Source organism: Mixophyes fleayi, chromosome 4, assembly GCF_038048845.1.
Source record: "Mixophyes fleayi isolate aMixFle1 chromosome 4, aMixFle1.hap1, whole genome shotgun sequence".
In the NCBI taxonomy this organism is placed as follows: domain Eukaryota; kingdom Metazoa; phylum Chordata; class Amphibia; order Anura; family Limnodynastidae; genus Mixophyes; species Mixophyes fleayi.
In genome coordinates this window covers 41,754,123-41,777,948 of record NC_134405.1, presented here as the reverse complement: position 1 = coordinate 41,777,948, position 23,826 = coordinate 41,754,123, and the positions used below count along the sequence as shown (strand labels likewise).

Sequence of the window (23,826 nt, the reverse complement as noted above, 5' to 3'; positions counted from 1 at the left end):
TAGATCATTTTCAGAATTACCATGTAGCTTACTTGGGAATTGGCAGCTGCCTGGACATCGGCAAGTGTTTACAAACTACTGACTATTGGGATATTTAATCATTATTGAGTTACGCGCCATTGTGTATATATTCTATTGTTCTAACTATATATATATATATATATATCCCTGGAATAAGGCTAAATGGCAGAGGTATAGGTCCCAGGCTTCCTGCAATGTGTATGTTAAAACACCAGGGAGAATGTGTAGATGTGTGGGAAAAGCTTCCCACAAAGTTATTCCACTTGGTAACAAAACATGGTAAGGGTCCCTGGTGTTATGTATGGAGAAAGAGAAGGGTGGGCTCCATACATACGGCCCACTCCGGGTCTTCTGATCTGCCAGTCTCTAAACAGACTGATCAGGAGTTGCACCTCTGGGTGCCTGTTAAAATGCAGCTAGAATGTGCAATCAGTGTCTCAGACCTGGGGAGGAGGTGAGTTGCCTCCTGAGACACTCTGCTGTGGTGAGCAATAATACACATATGTTTTGGTGTGTGTGGGACATAAGGTCCTGCACAGGAGAGAGGGCCTCCACAAATGTATTACTTAGTAGCCAGACGGCTAGCATTTTGTTTGTTATGTTTTGTTTGCAAGCTGGTAAATAAAACAAGCTGTGGCTTTTAACCAGAAACCTTTAGACTTGTGTGGTTTACTGCTGCTGTTTGTCACCATCTTCCCCAGGAGATGGTACCTATTCCCCTGATGTCACTATATATATATATATTATATATTTAAAGAAACAAATAATAATAATTTTAGAAAAACCGATACATTAGGCAGCCTCGTTAAGCCACAGGCCTGCCATGAAATTTCCCGGTAAGGCCTATGACCAATCCGTCTCCGTCCAAAAGTATCAAATAGGTGGGGGAAGGTGACAAGATAAGCCTAGTGGTTCATACAGTGCTGTAGTCATTCCCAGTTAAGTATATCTGCATAGTGAGCCAGGAGGATACAAGGTATTGTGACATTTTGGTGGCAGTAGTGGGATCACCTAGTTTGAATTAGACAATACCGCAAGGGGAGTAGCTGTGTATACTCGAGTTGTGTTACAGGGCATTTGTAAGTATCTTTGATAACCTCATTTTTAGACATTGGATATATACCTTCCCTCGCTGGTATACGGATGTCACATGAGGGAACCGCAGAATATCACAACAACATAAAGAAATCCTACTTGTGTGAAGAAACGATGACTGTAAAACCAATGTCAATTACGAGAAGTGGATTCGGAGACCTCTTCAGCGGGATCTGGAGCATCCTATTGAAATTGTGGGATACGAGTCAGAGGTCTTGTAGTGGGTCAACACACATACACACAAACACACAACTGTTATCCTCTAATGCTTGCCACCCACCACTCACTTACACTAACTTTTTAGCCCTTTGCTATCATTGTGTGATACCTTAATGAATTATTTCAGTGCATTTGGTTTCTAATAGTCTGACATGTCATTACATCTGCCATTGTTGTGTCAGATCTGTCCACGTGATTATGAAGATCTCTTTGTTGCGGTTTCCTGATTAAGCTTGTGGTCAGCTATAGTTCCCTATTCCTGGGTGTGGTGACACAGAATACAAACTACACATCTCACTGAGAGCAGAGACATGGAGCTGCTGATACTTCTAGGTAAGAATGTTCAAATTCCACGAGCCCCAGAAATAGCAGATGACTGAAAAAACTCCCTATGTGTCTCTCAAAATCTGTAAGGTTCTGTAATAGGCAAGTGCTTGCATGTAGTCTGATACCAAGCTCAGAGTCCCCTTATACATGTAAAGTTCTGAGAGGAAACAATGGACGTTGAAATATGTAGGGGATATTATGTTATGTATATAGTGAACCAGGATATGTATCCCCTTGTGAAGTCCTAGACAAAGCAGATTATCTTTCTCCACATTTAATTTTATATATATTGGGATATGTTCCCCGTATCTAGTCTTAGATAAGTCAGGATATATCTCCCAATGTCTAGTCCTAGATAAGTCAGGATATATCTCCCAATGTCTAGTCCTAGATAAGTCAGGGTGTATCTCCCAATGTCTAGTCCTAGATAAGTCAGGATATATCTCCCAATGTCTAGTCCTAGATAAGTCAGGATATATCTCCCAATGTCTAGTCCTAGATAAGTCAGGATATATCTCCCAATGTCTAGTCCTAGATAAGTCAGGATATATCTCCCAATGTCTAGTCCTAGATAAGTCAGGGTGTATCTCTCAATGTCTAGAACTAGATAAGTCAGGATATATCTCCCAATGTCTAGTCCTAGATAAGTCAGGGTGTATCTCTCAATGTCTAGTCCTAGATAAGTCCGGATATATCTCCCAATGTCTAGTCCTAGATAAGTCAGGATATATCTCCCAATGTCTAGTCCTAGATAAGTCAGGATATATCTCCCAATGTCTAGTCCTAGATAAGTCCGGATATATCTCCCAATGTCTAGTCCTAGATAAATCAGGATATATCTCTCAATGTCTAGTCCTAGATAAGTCAGGATATATCTCCCAATGTCTAGTCCTAGATAAGTCAGGATATATCTCCCAATGTCTAGTCCTAGATAAGTCAGGATATATCTCCCAATGTCTAGTCCTAGATAAGTCAGGATATATCTCCCAATGTCTAGTCCTAGATAAGTCAGGGTGTATCTCTCAATGTCTAGTCCTAGATAAGTCAGGATATATCTCCCAATGTCTAGTCCTAGATAAGTCAGGGTGTATCTCTCAATGTCTAGTCCTAGATAAGTCCGGATATATCTCCCAATGTCTAGTCCTAGATAAGTTAGGATATATCTCCCAATGTCTAGTCCTAGATAAGTCAGGATATATCTCCCAATGTCTAGTCCTAGATAAGTCAGGATATATCTCTCAATGTCTAGTCCTAGATAAGTCAGGATATATCTCCCAATGTCTAGTCCTAGATAAGTCAGGATATATCTCCCAATGTCTAGTCCTAGATAAGTCAGGGTGTATCTCTCAATGTCTAGTCCTAGATAAGTCAGGATATATCTCCCAATGTCTAGTCCTAGATAAGTCAGGGTGTATCTCTCAATGTCTAGTCCTAGATAAGTCAGGATATATCTCCCAATGTCTAGTCCTAGATAAGTCAGGGTGTATCTCTCAATGTCTAGTCCTAGATAAGTCAGGATATATCTCCCAATGTCTAGTCCTAGATAAGTCAGGATATATCTCCCAATGTCTAGTCCTAGATAAGTCAGGATATATCTCCCAATGTCTAGTCCTAGATAAGTCAGGATATTATACTTTCTGGATGTGATCCTCCTTTTTTGATCTGATAAGAACCATCCTTTGTAGTCTACAATAAAGACAGTATTTTTCTCTTAGTTTCACAATGTAGTGACTTCTAACAATGTATACATCAATGCCGCACAATAATTTAGCATATGGGCGCAATGGCCTCCAGTTCTAACATTACAATTGTGCAGTAAACACATAGAGAGGGGGGGTCTCTGAGGAACAAATCTATGCTGAATTTAAGATGGGAGGTAAGTCTATACAAATGATAAAAAATTATCTGAAAACCCTTATCCAGGGCATATCTGGGAAAGCATTTTATATAATAATAATAATTAATAATATTTATCTATTATTTAGAGTCTTTCTCACAATAGGACTAATTATTTTAAGTTATTTAAGTTAATTATTCAAGTAGGCAGCAATCTTCTCTATGGCTGCCACGTTCTGCTGTGAAGTACTGGGAAAGAGGTCCCCACTTGTGATTGTTTGCAATGATTTACAACTAAACAGCTAGCTGCATTCAGGATCAGAGAAGCAAATTTATCTTCCTATTTGTCCAGACCCTGTATTGGGAGGCTCAGGAGGAACTGATTCTCGGGCTCCGCTGCCTGTAGACTACTGTGGATAATGGAAAATGCAGCCAAGGTTATAGACATTCCCCTGGATTACAGATCCCCTCTTTGCTCAGAAAAGACTTGTTATCATTAATGTCTCAACAATATGGCAGCTGAGATTGTTTATTTACGCATTTATTTTCTTTATTGTACATTAGGAGTCATTGGAATGGAAATTGTTGTAATGAGCTCAGGTAAGTTATATAAAGAGCCCCATAGTCTTCTACATGATACTGTTCAAAAGAGAGACAGGAGGAGTGTTTCAAGGTAATTGTTAGATTGATCTGTTTTTAACATAAAGGGTGTACTAACATAAAAATATAAACATTTGGGAATATTTTATGGTAGTAGAGTGATTTATTGTATAGTGCAGTAGTTTCTATAAGGCCATGGTCGGGAATTGAACTCATGACCCCAGCGCTGTGAGGCAGAAGTGCTAACCACTTAGCCACCGTGCTGCCAAAAGTAATTTATCACGAACAGCACTCACCTGAGCCTGCATGATGCGTCTGTGACACAGGGTTAACCAAAAAATAACCAAATGGTAAATGTATCAAACTGCGAGTTTGCCAGCGTGTTTAAATCGCGGCAAATCTAGCGCTTACGCAATTAACGTTGCGCATGCGCTACGCTACTTGCGTAACCTGTAATACAGTAAATTAAGGTTACGCAAGTAGCGTAGCGCATGCGCAATGCGCTACGTTAATTGTGTAAGCGCTAGATACTGTAATATGTGATTTCCCCACTAGTGTGGGAAAATACCATAATACAGTAGTTAGCTCTTACGCAAACGGCGTAAGAGCATTGCGGCTAGGACCTCCTACTAGGTAGGAGGTGTTTGCGGCGCCTCAAGTTTATTTTTTTTGGGAACTTCAATCAAGCCTAAAGAGTCGGGATGTTACAAATATGTGCCCCTTCTAGGCGTAGAGTTCCTGTTGGGAAAGATTCCCTTATGGAGGTATAAATGGCTGGGACTGGGGCAAGCCGGTAAGATGGATTTACAAATACTTAAGGACAGGACCAAGCCATCAAGAAAGAAGTCATCATTGGTAAGTATTTGTTTTTTTTTATTTTTAATAAATAGTGGTGGTTAACAAGAGGGTGGCTAGTGTCTTTATTGTGGGGTTTTTATTTTTAATAAATGTATGTGGTTTATAAGAGGGTGTTGTGGCTTTGTAAACTTTTTTCTTTGAGGAACTACAGGGCCCAGCAAGCCAGGGATGTCAGGGCATGTTGGCACTTGTGGTTCTCCAAGTGCCAACATGCCCTGGCTGCCGTGGGTATGCTGGTGCTTGTAGTTATACAAGCACCAGCATGGCCACACTGTTTTTGGCAACCTGGCTGACTGGGACTTGTAGTTCCACAAACAAAATTGGTGTCAGTTTGTTTTTTTCTACTATTTACTGCCGTATTACCGTACTACCCACAGCCCAGGGGTAGTAGGAAGAGCCCTAGTGCTATCAGCACTGGGCTGGTTCTTTCTAGGGGGGGGCCCGCTCGTTTTTTTCAGCGGACCCCACTCCCTAGGGAATCCAGCCCAGCGCTGAACAGTCTAGGGTTGGTTAGTCATTATGGCAGGGGGACCCCTGCCGCGCGTCCCCCTGCTATAGTGCCGCCAACCCTGGCTGGTTTGCCTAGTGCTGGTAAAGTGAAAATCGGGGGGACCCCACGCAAAATTTTTCCCCGATTTTCACGGGACCAGCACTAGTCAGGCAGCACTAGGGTTAAGCATAAATAGCGGGGGGACCCCACGCTTTTTTTTAAAAAAAACTTTTATCTGTTCTTTTACATTTTAACACTGCCAGGGCAGTGTAACAGTGATGTGTTTTTACAACACGCTGCTATCAAGCAGCGTGTTGTATCTGGCGTGTTTAGAAGCGTGAATTCGTAAGAACACAGAGACTTGAACTTATAAAGTGTAATTTAATATGGAAAATACATCCACAATGCTTAAGATAAAACAGTTAATAAAAAGGCATACAAATATAAAGCAATTCTTTCTTATAAAATAAAATGGATAAAACACAGAATTGATACCTCACTTGTAATCAAGTTTCTGGTGCTGGGGAGAAGCAGGAAAAATGGGACCCTCTTCAATATCAAATTGACTTCCTCAAAGGTAATGCTGTTAGTCCTGGCCACACATCATTGCTCCTTTTTGGACATGTCTGGTGACTTTTGTGTCTGACACATTTACAAACATTTTCTGCCAGACACATAACCCAGGAACTCAGCCCAGCAATGAATTGTTCAGTTTTTGCCACATGTGGGGCTAGCCAGAGGAAAGGTAGATTAAGCAGGTGTCCGTGTTCACATAGCCTAATAGGGATAGAGGCTAGTCTGAGATAAGGAAAGGGCAGATTGCAGTTGCCAGAAGGGTAAAGGATCATCATATAATGTATAAGAAATGGGTTTTGTATATATTACAGTGGTTCATTACAGGAGAAACACTCAATCAGTATAATCATGGTTAAACAGTTTTGGAGGGAGTTTTGGATTATGTAGATAGGCCTGCCTGAAATTTGAGACAATATTTGAAAAGTTGATGAAGTATTCTCTGCCTGTCATACAGAATATCTGCCTCCACCAAAACTAACCTTGATGACTCCGGGAATTCTCCACATTGGCCAATCTGTTGAGTTACAATGTACAGCGCCCACTAGTTATCCGGAATGCTTCTTCTACCTGTTTTCAGACAGCAGCGGGAATATTTTGCAGAGATTACAAGCCGCAGAGAACAGGAAGAGCGTTAGTTTCACTCTCCACAATTTCCCCACCTGGGGAACAATGACTTATATCTGCAAATACCAGTGCAGGGTGACAGATCAGTCCCAAGTATCTGATGTTAGTGATGTCCTCTCACTGAACATTCTAGGTGAGTGCCATGCAGTCTGAAAGATTAAAGCAAGGATAAGGATGGATATTCACTAAATATTTCACTTAAATAATAAAACATTTTTTCATTGATCGCCTACTGAAATTACGATAACAAAAGAATGATTGTTGTAGCACTTGTAATGCTGTTATCCTTGTTAAATAGGCTTCCTCATGAACCGTTGATGTTTAGGGTGAGGCTCCATCTCTGTTTAATAAATTGAGCCCTGAGAAATAGATGGAATATCTGATTTAAGCTATATTTGTGATTTGTCTTCCCCTCCATGTTTTGCTTATGTCCACTGAATTTATTTTACATGTAAAGTTCAATTTACCTGTGGTGTAGCAATCCTGTTAATCACTAGGGCCATCTTTTCCATTGGGCACGATGGGCAGGTGCCCGGGGGCCCCATAGGCAAGTCTCTTAATAAGAATAAATAATCCTGCAAAAAAAAAACCCTGCAAAAGAAAAACTCCAAGGGTCACTGAGCGAGTACATTTAAAAAAATGTGTATGTGTGTGTATATATATATATATATATATATATATATATATATATATATATATATATATATGGGCCCGGATGAACTGCCCAATGTTGTTAAGATGGCCCTGTCAATCACCCCAACTGCACCACTGCTAGTGGAGACGCCATCTCCTGGGGTAGACCAGGGGGGGGGGGGGGGGGGGCGATCGGGGCTTGCTGCCGATGGCTGCACACTACGTGCAGGTCCGTTCAGCAGTGAGAGGCAGGACAGTGTGCTGCCCGGCTGCTCTATACACAATCAGAGCGGCTGGGCAGCACACTGTCCCTGCCTGTCACTGCCGAACAGACCTGCACATAGTGTGCAGCCGCCGGCAGCCTTAGATGTCAGAAAGGGGGCATGGCCTAAATCGCCCCCGGTACAAAAATTTTCTAGTTCCTCCACTGGGGTAGACCATGCAGCAGACATGACAAGTCACACAGTTCGGGTACAACTGGCCCCAGCTAGTTTTATTAAGGATGAAAAACAAAATAAAACAAACAAAACAAATACTGCCCTGTCTAATGCCCAGCTCATAAATAGACTGCAGTTGGCAAGTTTAGTTCAATCATCAGCAAGTAGCAGATTTCTCTCTCTACAGAGGATTCCATCCTCTTTGCCCAGGTAACAAGAGGGACTGACTGAGAAAACTGACACCCTTTTAAACTACACTTTGTAAGTGTTAACTATTAATAAGCCTGCTGTCTGACTGACAGGTCAGAAGACCCGGAATGGACCCATTGAATGGAGGCCCTCCCTCTCTCTCCATTCACTCCAGGGATCCCCTTTGACCGGCTCTTACAGGAGCCAAATGCTTTTCAAAATTATTTTTTCCAATATCAACAATTTTACCTGGAGCTCAAACACCTATGTCAGAAACCTGGAACTTACATGATTTTCCCAGCATTTCTGTCACACATAATAACTTAATAATAAACTCCACCCAGAGCCAAATGTTATGGTTTGCACAGAGGTTTTATTTACACTGTTTTTTACTTATACCTTTTGTTATGTAACTCATTCATAATATTTTTATAACATATAGTCTATAATAATTTCCTTACAGATGAGCCAGGTCCTACAGATGCATCCCGCAATTCAGCTACTGAAAGTGGTAACAAAGCAATATCTACTATTTCTCATTTATATTGATTAATTAGGTCATTACATCAGGCTGAAAGTTGCCTTGCTTGTTCCAAATGTGACTCAAAAATCATATACCACGGAAATGTGGAGTTAGATCTGTTGTACAAATCAACATAATGTAAAATATTAACCATCCACCAAGGGGATGATGTGTCTCATTCACCCATGTTTCTTTAAGTATGCTGTGCATGTGACACTGGATCACTCACGGCAAGAGCCGGACCTACAATCCTACACAAGTAGACCCAGCGGATTTTCTGGCGGCTGGATGTGGGCGTTGTACCTATTAGCTGGACAGTTAGGAGAATTTACGCACCTAGGAATGATCTGCGCTTTTGCTCTTCCATAAATGACCTTTGACCTTTTTACTCTCTGGTTCATGTTTCTATATTGATGCTCCATCCCACCATCTCCGATCTGCCAATGACCGTCGCCTCTCTCCCCCCCCCTGATCACCTCCTCCCATGCGCGTATCCAAGACTTCGCCCACGCTGCCCCCCTCCACTGGAACAAGCTCCCTCCCTCCATCAGAACTTCCCCTAATCTGTCCAGTTTCAAACGGGCTTTAAAAACCCACCTTTTTCTTAAAGCCTTTCAGTCTTCCACTTAATTTCCTACCTTTTCTTCTGCCTCTTCTCCTTCATACCCCTTCCCTTATCCTTATCCTCCGTTCCTCCTTCTCTCCCTCTCTCCCCCGTGTCTCTCTGTCTATCTACCCCACCCCTTAGATTGTACGCTCCTTTGAGCAGGGTCACCTCCGCTCCTGTCTTCACCACTTTTAACTCTGCTCTCCAGCTACCTTGCCCTCCTCCTCTAGGACACTCTCGCTCCCTCCTCTTCCCCCTGGGGGTCTCCCTGTCATCCGTGCCCTCCTTCTTGGGCTCCGTCGTATGCGGACCTTCCCCTCTCCCCTCCCCCGCCCCTAGCTGTGCTTTGAGCTCACAGAGTTACTGTGCTTATTGTTTACTGTACTGTGCTGTCTCTCCTCGTATTGTAATCTCGTTTGTCCCTGTACGGCGCTACGGACACCTAGTGGCTCCCTATAAATAAAAATTAATAATAATAATATATTCTCTCCTCTTGAAGACTAATACATTGATTAATGCTGTTTTTTTTGTTGTTACTATAGTTCCTGTTTGGGTCATTGCATTAGTTGGTGGATTTGCTGGTTTTGTCTTCCTTGCAGCCTCTGTTTATGTGACTGTGTACTTGGTGAGAAGAAGTGAGTATCAAGTATTTTTACTACAAATCTGGGTAGTTGGTTTGTTTTTATTTGTATCTTTCTCTTTTCACTCTATAATCTGTTTTCTTTTTCTTTCTAGATAACCTGAAGAAACAAGAGCAGAGGTAAGAGACATGAAACTGTTACATTATACAGTATAACACAGATAAATGTCATGTCATATGTGTCCTGTGTAGGGGAGGGGGCAATATCCTCTCTACATATGTGTCTTGTATGGGGAGAGTGATATTCAGATATCTCCCCTATTGAAGAGACATTACTACAGTAATGGTGCGACAGATGGTTAATAACCACTTTATCTACTCTTCAGGGATAAAGAGTCCATTTGGATGGATCAAAATATGGCAAAAGGTTTTTATAATCTCCATTATCTTTCACACACATTTGTCTTTCTTCAGAGAGCCTTCTGTGCTATCTTAGTGACATTTCTCTTTCCCTGGCATAGTCAATTCCTGCTGCCCTTTGGTAATCACGGTCACATGTAGTTACTCATTGACCTCCTCCATTCTTTCTTCACTCACATTCCTTATTTCTTACTTCTCTCTATCCTCATTCCCATCTCATTCCTATTCCTCACACATCTCATTCTCTTTCTTTATTCACATCTCTTCTTATTCCTCACACATCTCATTCTCTTTCTTTAATCACATCTCTTCTTATTCCTCATACACTTTTCATTTTCTCCCCTCATTCAAATAAAATTCTTTGTTCATCAACATCTCAAAATCTTAGCTCACTCATTTCTTCTTCTCCTTCCTCACGTGCATCTCATTCTCCTTCCTCACGTGCGTCTCATTCTCCTTCCTCACGTGCGTCTCATTCTCCTTCCTCACGTGCGTCTCATTCTCCTTCCTCACGTGCGTCTCATTCTCCTTCCTCACGTACGTACGTACGTACGTACGTACGTCTCATTCTCCTTCCTCACGTACGTACGTCTCATTCTCCTTCCTCACGTTCGTACGTACGCACGTACGTCTCATTCTCCTTCCTCACGTACGTACGTACGTACGTACGTACGTACGTACGTACGTACGTCTCATTCTCCTTCCTCACGTACGTACGTACATACGTACGTACGTACGTCTCATTCTCCTTCCTCACGTACGTACGTACGTACGTACGTACGTCTCATTCTCCTTCCTCACGTACGTACGTACGTACGTACGTACCATTCTCCTTCCTCACGTACGTACGTCTCATTTTCCTTCCTCACGTACATACGTACGTCTCATTCTCCTTCCTCACGTACGTACGTACGTACGTACGTACGTACGTACGTACGTCTCATTCTCCTTCCTCACGTACGTACGTACGTACGTCTCATTCTCCTTCCTCACGTACGTACGTACGTACGTACGTACCATTCTCCTTCCTCACGTACGTACGTCTCATTTTCCTTCCTCACGTACGTACGTACGTACGTACGTACGTACGTACGTCTCATTCTTCTTCCTCACGTACGTACGTACGTACGTACGTACGTACGTACGTCTCATTCTCCTTCCTCACGTACGTACGTACATACGTACGTACGTACGTCTCATTCTCCTTCCTCACGTACGTACGTACGTACATCTCATTCTCCTTCCTCACGTACGTACGTACGTACGTACCATTCTCTTTCCTCACGTACGTACGTCTCATTCTCCTTCCTCACGTACGTACGTACGTACGTACGTCTCATTCTCCTTCCTCACGTACGTACGTACGTCTCATTCTCCTTCCTCACGTACGTACGTACGTACGTACGTCTCATTCTCCTTCCTCACGTACGTACGTACGTCTCATTCTCCTTCCTCACGTACGTACGTACGTACGTACGTACGTACCATTCTCCTTCCTCACGTACGTACGTCTCATTTTCCTTCCTCACGTACGTACGTACGTACGTACGTACGTACATACGTCTCATTCTCCTTCCTCACGTACGTACGTCTCATTCTCCTTCCTCACGTATGTACGTACGTACGTACGTACGTCTCATTCTCCTTCCTCACGTACGTACGTACGTACGTACGTACGTACGTACGTCTCATTCTCCTTCCTCACGTACGTCCGTACGTCTCATTCTCCTTCCTCACGTACGTACGTCTCATTCTCCTTTCTCACGTACGTCTCATTCTCCTTCCGTACGTACGTATGTCTCATTCTCCTTCCTCACGTACGTACGTCTCATTCTCCTTCCTCACGTACGTACGTACGTACGTATGTCTCATTCTCCTTCCTCACGTACGTACGTACGTACGTACGTACGTACGTATGTCTCATTCTCCTTCCTCACGTACGTACGTACGTACGTCTCTTTCTCCTTCCTCACGTACGTACGTACGTACGTACGTCTCTTTCTCCTTCCTCACGTACGTACGTACGTCTCATTCTCCTTCCTCACGTACGTACGTCTCATTCTCCTTCCTCACGTACGTACGTACGTACGTACGTACGTCTCATTCTCCTTCCTCACGTACGTACGTCTCATTCTCCTTCCTCACGTACGTACGTACGTACGTACGTCTCATTCTCCTTCCTCACGTACGTACGTACGTACGTACGTACGTACGTCTCATTCTCCTTCCTCACGTATGTACATCTCATTCTCCTTCCTCACTCACTCTTCATCCTATTTTGTTAGTTACATTTAATTTGCTTTCCTTCATTGCATTCCCTTCTGCTCGCTACGTCTCATTCTCCTTCCTCACGTACGTACGTACGTACGTCTCATTCTCCTTCCTCACGTACGTACGTCTCATTCTCCTTCCTCACGTACGTACGTCTCATTCTCCTTCTCCTTCCTCACGTACGTACGTACGTACGTCTCATTCTCCTTCCTCACGTACGTACGTACGTACGTACGTACGTCTCATTCTCCTTCCTCACGTACGTACGTACGTACGTACGTACGTACGTACGTCTCATTCTCCTTCCTCACTCACTCTTCATCCTATTTTGTTAGTTACATTTAATTTGCTTTCCTTCATTGCATTCCCTTCTGCTAGCTCCCTTTTAATTTCATCCTCCTTATTCGCCTACAGTCAGGGGCAGGCTGGGCTGGGGAACAAGGGGGCATCTACATTTCTTCTCCTCTAAAATGCTCCTAATAGGCTTCTGAGTCCAGTCCTGCCCCCCAGGCTAAATCTTACCAGCCCTCCCCTGCTTACAGTTCATGTCTACCTACCTTACATTTCTCCCTCCCTCCACACTACTATCTTATATTCCCTTCTCGCTCACATTTTACCCCCTCCATTCTACTTTCTCACTTAATTTCATTTCTCTGATATTTTATTTGTCTTCCTCCCTTCATGTAATTATTCTTCATTTCCCTCACTCAGCTGCTGTCTGTTGTCACTGGTACTGATATCCTCTCTCTATTTTGGAACATCCTTCATTAAATTATTTCACTTTTTCTACAGATTGGTGTAACGGTCAACAGAATCAGGTCTTTTCCCTGGTGAGTTATTTTCACCTTTGCATATTGTGAGTGTTATTGTGTTACTTTTATCTAACAATTAAAATGTAATCTATCGTGTATCTTTTGTGATTTGTGCTGTGTGCAGGGAAAGGAAATATGAAATTACTGTCTTTTTTGCGCTTTATCTTGAATACAGATTTTTCTCTGGAGGATATATTTAAAACCACAAAAACTGCATGCAGACAGGTCTTGCCTCTTATGTCAGCTGCTGCAGAGCGGGATGTGTAGCGTATCTTATGTGACATCGCTCTGCACATGCCCAGACTGTGCATCAGAGCCAAGGTGTTTAATCGCACCTACTTGTCTGTCTAGGTGCGCATCGATCAAACATCCGCCTGCACCTAGCTTTGCAGGTTTGCCGCTGAACCCGAAAAGGCGCATTTATTTCAACGTTTATGTTTTTCTCCTAAAATTCTGCTTTGCAAAGTTTTATTTATGACTTAAATTACCCATGACAGCGAGGGGATAGCAGGTCTGTCTTTATTACATGTGGCATTTCTGTGTTTTTTAAGCTTTTTATTACACTGGTCACAGTACACTCAGAAATTCATCTTTTCAAAGTATGAGACCCGATCACCGGCATTAAAATGTAGCTCCTTTTGTGGGAGATATTTCATAAACTGAGATAAATCGTTTAAAACTATCTTTCTCTTTCTCCTTGCATCAGCATTCCACCTCAGAGATTGATCTCTCCCATCCTGAAATGGGCTGTAAAGACTCTCTAGCGGAAAGTGGGCCTGTCGTACCTTTCAGCACTTTCAGAACATGACCAACCTGCCTCCCCAGGTCCAAACAAAGACCAAGACTTCCTCTAAGTTACCATGTGGTATTACAGCTACACAGGATCTCATAAGTCACCATGTGGTATTACAGCTACACAGGATCTCATAAGTCACCATGTGGTATTACAGCTACACAGGATCTCATAAGTCACCATGTGGTATTACAGCTACACAGGATCTCATAAGTCACCATGTGGTATTACAGCTACACAGGATCTCATAAGTCACCATGTGGTATTACAGCTACACAGGATCTCATAAGTCACCATGTGGTATTACAGCTACACAGGATGTCATAAGTCACCATGTGGTATTACAGCTACACAGGATCTCATAAGTCACCATGTGGTATTACAGCTACACAGGATCTCATAAGTCACCATGTGGTATTACAGCTACACAGGATCTCATAAGTCACCATGTGGTATTACAGCTACACAGGATCTCATAAGTCACCATGTGGTATTACAGCTACACAGCATCATACAAGTCACCATGTGGTATTACAGCTACACAGCATCATACAAGTCACCATGTGGTATTACAGCTACACAGGATCTCATAAGTCACCATGTGGTATTACAGCTACACAGGATCTCATAAGTCACCATGTGGTATTACAGCTACACAGGATCTCATAAGTCACCATGTGGTATTACAGCTACACAGCATCATACAAGTCACCATGTGGTATTACAGCTACACAGCATCATACAAGTCACCATGTGGTATTACAGCTACACAGGATCTTACAAGTCACCATGTGGTATTACAGCTACACATGATCTTACAAGTCACCATGTGGTATTACAGCTACACATGATCTTACAAGTCACCATGTGGTATTACAGCTACACAGGATCTTACAAGTCACCATGTGGTATTACAGCTACACATGATCTTACAAGTCACCATGTGGTATTACAGCTACACAGGATCTCATAAGTCACCATGTGGTATTACAGCTACACAGGATCTTACAAGTCACCATGTGGTATTACAGCTACACAGGATCTTACAAGTCACCATGTGATATTACAGCCACACAGACTACTGTACTGGTGTAAAATGACACCAGCAAACTAACTTTCATTAATGTGCCACTAATCACCTAAAATTGAGGGCCATAGTTTATTTAATGGGCCCTCACCTAGTAACATCTCTGTCTCTGTCTCTCTCTCTATATATATATATATATGTCTTGCTAAATTATAATAGCTGTACGCAAAGCACATGTACTTTTTGCGCTCGTACAACTAGGTATCTGCCTGTAAAATGCACATATTTGCCCCACTGTTGTTGTGTGACCCATTTTTTTCCCAATAATGTAATCAAACAACTGGGAGTAGGTGAAAGAGGAGCTGTGTGTCACATTCATATATCAGGGTTTTTATATCTTATAATCCCATTGCTTTCTGGTGAGCACGGCTCTCTACTAAGTGCTCTGTAGTATTCTGCGTATACTGGGTCTACACTCTCTCAGTATATATAAAGACACTGCCTGTCTGCTTTATAACAAAGTTCTGGAACTCATCAATAATGATCGGTTCATCTGGTCAACTTCCCATTTACCATTATTGGGACATAAGTGGATATTACACGAATGCAGCAGTTGCCTAGGAACTAGTTACATCACTGTGTGACATCACAGGACAAACAAAGTCTGATTGGTTGCTATGGTTTCCATTTGTGTTTGGAAATAACCCGTAACCCCATTATTCTGTAACAGGGTCTTCAGACTTTTGCTGCGTTGTGTAATATTTACAAAGTGGTACAAATAGAAAGTCATTACCTTATGGTCTTACGTTACCATTATATTCTCTTGGGAAATATTTTATAAAGTATTATGTCAAATAAAGTAAGATTTTTTTTTTACCAAAACATTAACATAGCTATTTGCTAAGTCCTCCTGTGCAATCTTCTGTGTCCTGGTAAGTAAGAAGAGGAGGTAAAGGGGAGTGCTCTTTTCTAGAACCACACCCAGTACTATTTTACTAGTGGCGTCTAAATTCATCATCATTTATTTATATAGAGCCACTAATTCCGCAGCGCTGTACAGAGAACTCACTTCAGTCCCTGTTCCATTGGAGCTTACAATCTAAATTACCTAACAAACACACACACAGACACAGACACAGACACTAGGGTCAATTTGATAGCAACCAATTAACCTACTAGTATGTTTTTGGAGTGTGGAAGGAAACCTGAGCACCCATAGGGAACCCACACAAACACAGGGAGAACTCCACACAGATAAGGCCATGGTCGGGAATAAAACTCATGACCCCAGTGCTATGAGGCAGAAGTGCTGACCACTGTGCTGCCCCAAATTCAACCCTAATGTGTATTTGTGCACACAGATCAGGCAGTCCGAGTGCAGTGGGCATACGAAGACATTCAAGATACATAAAATTGGCTTCTACATTATTCAGAAACAGCTCCTGCATTTATATATATTATTGTGATATACTGTATAAAGGAAAAATCTCTGAATGTGTTGCCCACATTTTTATTAGAAACGTACGGATCTGTGTCATGTGCAGGGAGTGCAAAATGTAGTTTGGTCTGATGGGGGGGGGGGAAGCTGGGCAAATAGAGGTGCCGGGTGGGCACATGAATGGATCTTAAATTGCACCCACATGCAAACATGAGATTTCAATTTGCAGGTCTATATGTTTAAAATTGATTCAAGGGGTGAGAAGGCACATTTAATGGGGTGTTCTCTGGCTAGTGGGTGGTAGCAGAGCTTATTTCTGTCTTCAAAGAAGCTGTATGTTTTAGGTGTCCATAAGTGGACGCCAGCCTATATTTTCAATATTATGACTTTTATACCAACCAGGGACATCTGATGGTGTTACATTTATAATACCACAAATATCAATATATTATAATATCAATATATTATAATGTGTCAATACATAAACAGACATTGTCTAATATTATATATTAAGCATGATAAGCAACCAGCATATTACACTTCTCGTAATCAGGAATTAGGGCTTAGTGGTTTCCTGGCAATGTTTAACCATTAAGCAACTCATCGAGATGGAGAAATATCCTTTGCACAGTTACTGTGTGTCTCAAATTTTTCACTTATAAGCATTTTCTTTTTATGGCAGAACTTATTGTAAAGTGCTTAACTTAACTCATGAAATAAAAACACTTATTTTAAGGCTCATTCAAATGAGGATATAGTATTCTAAACATCAATATTATTCATCTCTGCTGATCAGTGTAATCCACGGGTACGACCCAAACCCTTTTGCTGTGTCCTGTGGCTCCTACTGCTATTTATCTATATGTGTTTGTAAACATATATTTAAGTGTTTCATTTTTATTGATATAATTTTGCATAAACATACAGATATTTATAATTAGAATAAAAGTCTTAATGTGCAAAGAAATGTCTAATTTATTTATATGTTACCATCTTTTTATTATGCAGTAAATGACGCATTGTATGATGCATTGTATATAGTATACTTGCCAACTCGCAGTTGCTCTAGAGGGGAGGTAGGGTGGGAGGTGTGGTAGGGGGCATGGATTTTCTTTGTGAGGGCCAGGCTTAATGATGTGATTCTCCTCAATATGACCCACCTCCCGAGGGTGTCTGTTTCCCGGGAGTCCAGGAGGTCTCCCCCAAATTCGGCAGACTCACAGTCATTCTAGGAGAGTAGGCAAGTATGGTATATATATATAGTATATATACATATGCAAAGTCAGATTACCCTTTAGGCAATCTAGACTCCTGCTTAAGGCCCATTTTGCACTGAGGGGTCCGGGTTACCCTAATCCGCTTTTACGTTTATTTGCGGGGTGTTTTGATCATTTCATGGGGGTGAAAGGGGTCCAAACCAGCATCTTGCCTAGGGCCACAGGCTCTGTATGTATTTCAGCAAAGTCAGAAGCATGGGTACCTTCATAGGGGCAGTCACCCTCAGGACTGCCAAGAGGAATTAAGGGCCCCGGTACAACAACTTCATGGGGCCCCCCTTATAGTTGAGCATGGCAAATAATTTTGCGTCACCAAAGATGGAAGTGTTCATACGATTGGTGAAAAGCGCTAGGCCACCCTCCTACAGAGAATAACCTGCATTGTTGTGTACACCATTGGCACAAGGATGTAGTGCCAGTTCGCCGGAGTGTGACATATGTCCCAGCACTCCTGACTTTCAGGACATCTAGCACCATAATGTAGTATATAAAGAATACAGTGTGTACATAAAGAGTACACTTTCTTGGCCTGCCCCTTACATTGGGCAGAACACTCACCAAAAATTGGGATTGTCCCACTAGAATTACAACATTTCATAGACTCTCCTGCTCTCTCCTACCTGTTCTTGTAACTTTCACCACTTGTGGCTGCTGGTTTCTTTAGTTCTGGCTTATCTGGATCCTGGAATGTTAGGGGCCCTATTTGGAGAAAAAAAATGGGTACATTTAGAAAATTCAAACCAGTCACGGCGTTAAATCAATAGCACCCATGAGTAATAATTAGCCCTTCCTCCAGCCCCAACATTAAAATAATAGTATTCCCATTTAATAAATAAACCTATTTTCCTCCCTCCAAACAGCCCCAGCAATAAATTAATAGTATTTACATTTCATAAATATACCTATTTCCCGCAACCATCACTGCCAATAAATAATTCATATTCACATTTAATAAAGAGACCTCATTCTTCCCAAACTCACCCCCACATTTAATAGTCCCCAAACCACCCCATCTGAAATAGTCCCCACTATTAAATTGCCACACCATCACCCCACAAACAAAATAGCCACCACCTACCTCACACATACTACATTGCCACAAGCACCCTGTGCCATCACATACACTACATTGCCAAAAGCCCTCTGGCCATCATACACACATTACTGAGCCCCTTCAACACAACCACGTGGTGCCCCCTTATGATCACACTGCGCCCTCCATTCTGCTATTCCCCCCTTCACCCTTAATCACTCTGTTCCATGCTGCCCCTTCATCACTCTGTGCCATGCTGCTCACCCTCGCCTTCATCACTGTGCCATGCTGCTGCCCCCCCTCTCCTTCATCACTGTGCCATGCTGATCCCCCCTCTCCTTCATCACTGTGCCATGCTGCTGCCCCCCTCTCCTTCATCACTGTGCCATGCTGCTCCCCCCTCTCCTTCATCGCTGTGCCATGCTGATCCCCCCTCTCCTTCATCGCTGTGCCATGCTGCTCCCCCCTCTCCTTCATCACTGTGCCATGCTGCTGCCCCCCTCTCCTTCATCACTGTGCCATGCTGCTCCCCCCTCTCCTTCATCACTGTGCCATGCTGCTGCCCCCCTCTCCTTCATCACTGTGCCATGCTGATCCCCCCTCTCCTTCATCGCTGTGCCATGCTGCTCCCCCCTCTCCTTCATCACTGTGCCATGCTGATCCCCCCTCTCCTTCATCGCTGTGCCATGCTGCTCCCCCCTCTCCTTCATCACTGTGCCATGCTGCTCCCCCCTCTCCTTCATCACTGTGCCATGCTGATCCCCCCTCTCCTTCATCGCTGTGCCATGCTGATCCCCCCTCTCCTTCATCGCTGTGCCATGCTGCTCTCCCCTCCTTCATCACTGTGCCATGCTGCTCCCCCTCTCCTTCATCACTGTGCCATGCTGCTCCCCCCTCCTTCATCACTGTGCCATGCTGCTCTCCCCTCCTTCATCACTGTGCCATGCTGATCCCTCCTCTCCTTCATCACTGTGCCATTCTGCTCCCCCCCCTCTCCTTCATCTGCTCCCCCCCTCTCCTTCATCACTGTGCCATGTTGCCCCCCTCTCCTTCATCACTGTGCCATGTTGCCCCCCCCATGTCCTTCATCACTGTGCCATGCTGCTCCCTCCACTCCTTCAACTCTGTGCCATGCTGCATCCCCTCCACTCCTGCATCACTGTGCCATGCTGCTCCCCCTCTCCTTCATCACTATGCCATGCTGCTCCCCCCCTCTCCTTCATCTGCTCCCCCCCTCTCCTTCATCACTGTGCCATGCTGCTCTCCCCTCCTTCATCACTGTGCCATGCTGCTCCCCCTCTCCTTCATCACTGTGCCATGCTGATCCCCCCTCTCCTTCATCGCTGTGCCATGCTGCTCTCCCCTCCTTCATCACTGTGCCATGCTGCTCCCCCTCTCCTTCATCACTGTGCCATGCTGATCCCCACTCTCCTTCATCGCTGTGCCATGCTGCTCTCCCCTCCTTCATCACTGTGCCATGCTGCTCCCCCTCTCCTTCATCACTGTGCCATGCTGCTCCCCCTCTCCTTCATCACTGTGCCATGCTGCTGCCCCCCCTCTCCTTCATCACTGTGCCATGTTGATCCCCCCTCTCCTTCATCACTGTGCCATGCTGCTCCCCCCTCCTTCATCACTGTGCCATGCTGCCACCCCCTCTCCTTCATCACTGTGCCATGCTGATCCCCCCTCTCATTCATCACTGTGCCATTCTGCTCCCCCCCCCTCTCCTTCATCTGCTCCCCCCCTCTCCTTCATCACTGTGCCATGCTGCCACCACCTCTCCTTCATCACTGTGCCATGTTGCCCCCCTCTCCTTCATCACTGTGCCATGTTGCCCCCCCCATGTCCTTCATCACTGTGCCATGCTGCTCCCTCCACTCCTTCAACTCTGTGCCATGCTGCATCCCCTCCACTCCTGCATCACTGTGCCATGCTGCTCCCCCTCTCCTTCATCACTATGCCATGCTGCTCCCCCCCTCTCCTTCATCTGCTCCCCCCCCTCTCCTTCATCACTGTGCCATGCTGCTTCCCCCTCTCCTTCATCACTGTGCCATGCTGCCACCCCCTCTCCTTCATCACTGTGCCATGTTGCCCCCCCTCCTTCATCACTGTGCCATGTTGCCCCCCCCCCATGTCCTTCATCACTGTGCCATGGTGCTCCCCCCCTCTCTTTCATCACTGTGCCATGCTGCTCCCTCCACTCCTTCAACTCTGTGCCATGCTGCCCCCCTCCACTCCTTCATCACTGTGCCATGCTGCTCCCCCCCTCTCCTTCATCACTGCTGTGCCATGCTGCCCCCTCCACTCCTTCATCACTGTGCCATGCTGCTTCCCCCCCTCTCCTTCATCACTGTGCCATGCTGCTTCCCCCCACCTCTGCTCTCCCCCACACCTCTCCTTCATCACTCGGTGCCTTTTTCTCTCCCCCCCTTCTTCATCACTATGTCCCTTTCTGTTTTCCTCTCTTTGCCTCCATTCCTTTACTTACCTTTGTATTGCCTTCTCTTCTCGTCTGTCGGGCAGTACGTAATGACATCACACCAACATTCAGTGCGAACGGAGCAGAGAGAAAGGAAGAGGTACGCCGGCGCCTGTGAGTATTTGGTGTGGGGGGGGGGGGGGTTGTTATTTTTAAATACCCTGCAAACCTCCACCAATGAAGGGGTGGATCTACCCCTTCCCCTCAAAATCAATAATAAAAGAAAGAAAAAAAGGTTGTCAGTGAAGGCCCAGGCCGGGCCCCCTGGTAGGTCTGGGCCCGGGTAATTAGTATCTGCCTCTCGCCCTCTCGACGGCCCTGGTCACCCTGTGTTGTTCTTCATCCTGAAGTGCTTTCCTATCAGCTCTAAAATAAAGGTATCATTCTTCCCCATGATATGGCCATTCAGACAGCCACTATGGGCAACAAAATTGAAATGCTCAATTGAGCATAGACTCATCTTGTCCTGTTTTTTCCATTTAAGCTCTGCCGAGCATCCTCCCTGCATTGCTGCAAGTGTAGTGTGAATAGACCATTCAGTCCTCATAGAGAGCAATAATCCTTATTTAAAGTCATATCTGAACTACATCCTGCTCATTTCAAAAGTAGGTTAATCGGATGCTGCTCAACAACAACATGGGTGTGAATGTACCCTTAGAGCTAAGAGATTGGGCAATCAAAGGATCCTCTTAGAGCAGGAAAGAGCTATACAAATCAGCTCAATAGGCATCAATACCTACTGCTAGTTAGTCAAGTTAAAGCTATAGTGATGTGTCAGCCTCCAGAGCTAATAGGTCAGGCAAAGACGCGTTTGTACAGGCCACACACTGGGATATCACAGCCAAGATGGGCAAGTGGCCAAAATTGCGCTGAGCTTGGACCATAAACTATTGTAATGTCAGATAATAATTTTATTGAGATCAAATTGGTCATATTGGTAAATATGTTTAGAAGATGGCCGCAAATCACCTCTGTCTGTCTGTCTGTCTGTCTGTGAGATCATCTTCTAATCCTATTACCAAGTCCCAGTTTTGTCTGAACTGATCTAGCTGCTTGGCCCCAGAGGTCAAATAGCCAAGACTCATCCAATTTTGACACCACGTGTGCAGCCATTGTGGTGATGCCAATCAATCATATTAGTTGTGTGTGGCCACCTATAAAAGTGAACTAAGCAAATAAACAACGATCCAGCTGTATGGGGTTTTTCTTGCATCCTAGGATCCTAAATACTTTCTTTGGAGACATATAACTAGTAATTCAGGACCACAAATACTGTATATCATACCTCCCAAAATTAAAAAAAAAGAATGGTTATACTTTAGGGCAAGTCTCAATATTCCCTGTCCACATCCCAGTCTGCCAAATCACCCAACCGTGCCCTGAAATTAGTGTGCCACAGCAAACACAAGCTGCCCTGCCCCATTTTGACACAGAAATCTGGACTCCCCCGTGGACTTGCCAGATATGTTTTATTAGAAGCACATTCATGGAGTGTTGGCTTCCAAGGTATTATCAGTCAGCCGTTGTCAAAGAGTTGATCTTCAGACACCATTTAGTGTCAGACATGCAGTTCTATGGCCCCTACTTCCCCAAACTCCCTCACCCTCCACTCCACTCCCCTCCATGGCTTTATTCCCAGCTCACCATGGCTCATCCCTTGTTCCAGGGCTGAAATGTGAAGTCACTATAAAGGAAGATGCTTTGGATGTGGTTTTCCTTTGCGGCCTATTGTTTCGGTGTTGCTGCCCCCTCCAGCCATCTGCTTGATGATGCAAATCACGTCAATAAGAACCACCTCCACCAAGGCCAGGGAGGATGTCTACTATTCCAGAAGGTATAACCAAATAGCAACCAATCCAATTAATTTTGTAGAATGTACTTAATAAATGATAACTAGAATCTGATTGGTTGCTATAGGCAACATCTCCACTTTTTCAAACTCGCAGGTTGATAAATTCGGGAAATTCTGGGAGAGAAGGCAAGTATGACAGGTACAGTTTATAGGAAAGTACAGACAGAGGTGATATGATAAAAACACACACATATATATATATATATATATATATATATATATGTGTGTGTGTGACAGGGGCATGGCACGTCGCGATAGGGGCGTGATCATTCCACGGAGGGGGCATGGTCACACCCTGGGGCATGTCTAGTGCTTTTTACACATTAAGCATAGTTGCCTACTCTCCCGGAATGCCGGGAGACTCACAAACAACTGGAGGGGCGGGACTTAGCAACGCGATTCATGCATCATCGCGGCCCCGTCCCCTGCTGTAAAAGGGCTGAAATGGTTGTGACAGTTTAGGGGTGTAATGCCTGCGGAGGAACGGAACAGACGCACACAGATAAATGTCTTACCTTCTAAACAATGGACCACCTACCTTCCACTTTGGATCCACCCCAGCCGCTCTCCATCTCAGCACCGTCTCCAGGGAAGGTCTGGCTCCTGAACCCTGCAGGGGAATACACTAAAGGAGATAGGTGCAAACAGTTTGACATGGTACCTGCCAGTGACCACCTCACCAATGATCCCTTCTTCTCGTCCAGGAGCAGACCGATCCTGCTGCTGCTCACTGGTCCTGGGCCACCTGTATCTGCCAAGACACAGCCACTCAGCAGGCCCCACCTGAACCCGGCTGTTAAACCTGCCTT

General features: G+C 44.2%; 1 protein-coding gene across 2 annotated transcripts; it reads left to right on the top strand.

Annotated features, from left to right (window-relative positions):
* Positions 1-1,560: 1,560 nt before the first annotated feature.
* LOC142149754 (uncharacterized) lies at positions 1,561-14,224 on the top strand. 2 transcript variants are annotated; one of them, XM_075205054.1, is made up of 9 exons: positions 1,561-1,668; positions 4,063-4,098; positions 6,477-6,779; positions 8,369-8,416; positions 9,578-9,670; positions 9,771-9,795; positions 10,002-10,042; positions 13,099-13,136; positions 13,825-14,224. In XM_075205054.1, the coding sequence occupies exons 1-9, from the start codon at positions 1,647-1,649 to the stop codon at positions 13,924-13,926; spliced, it is 708 nt and encodes a 235-aa protein (XP_075061155.1). In that variant the 5' UTR covers positions 1,561-1,646; the 3' UTR covers positions 13,927-14,224. The 2 variants fall into 2 exon arrangements, with proteins under 2 accessions (XP_075061155.1, XP_075061156.1); XM_075205055.1 differs by lacking the exon at positions 9,578-9,670.
* Positions 14,225-23,826: the final 9,602 nt, after the last annotated feature.

Excerpts from the sequence above, each read along its gene's own strand:
- LOC142149754 (XM_075205054.1), top strand. The coding sequence starts at position 1,647 with ATGGAGCTGCTGATACTTCTAG. Across the intron at positions 9,796-10,001 it reads CTGAAGAAACAAGAGCAGAG|GGATAAAGAGTCCATTTGGA; the intron begins GTAAGAGACATG and ends TCTACTCTTCAG. Across the intron at positions 10,043-13,098 it reads GGATCAAAATATGGCAAAAG|ATTGGTGTAACGGTCAACAG; the intron begins GTTTTTATAATC and ends CTTTTTCTACAG.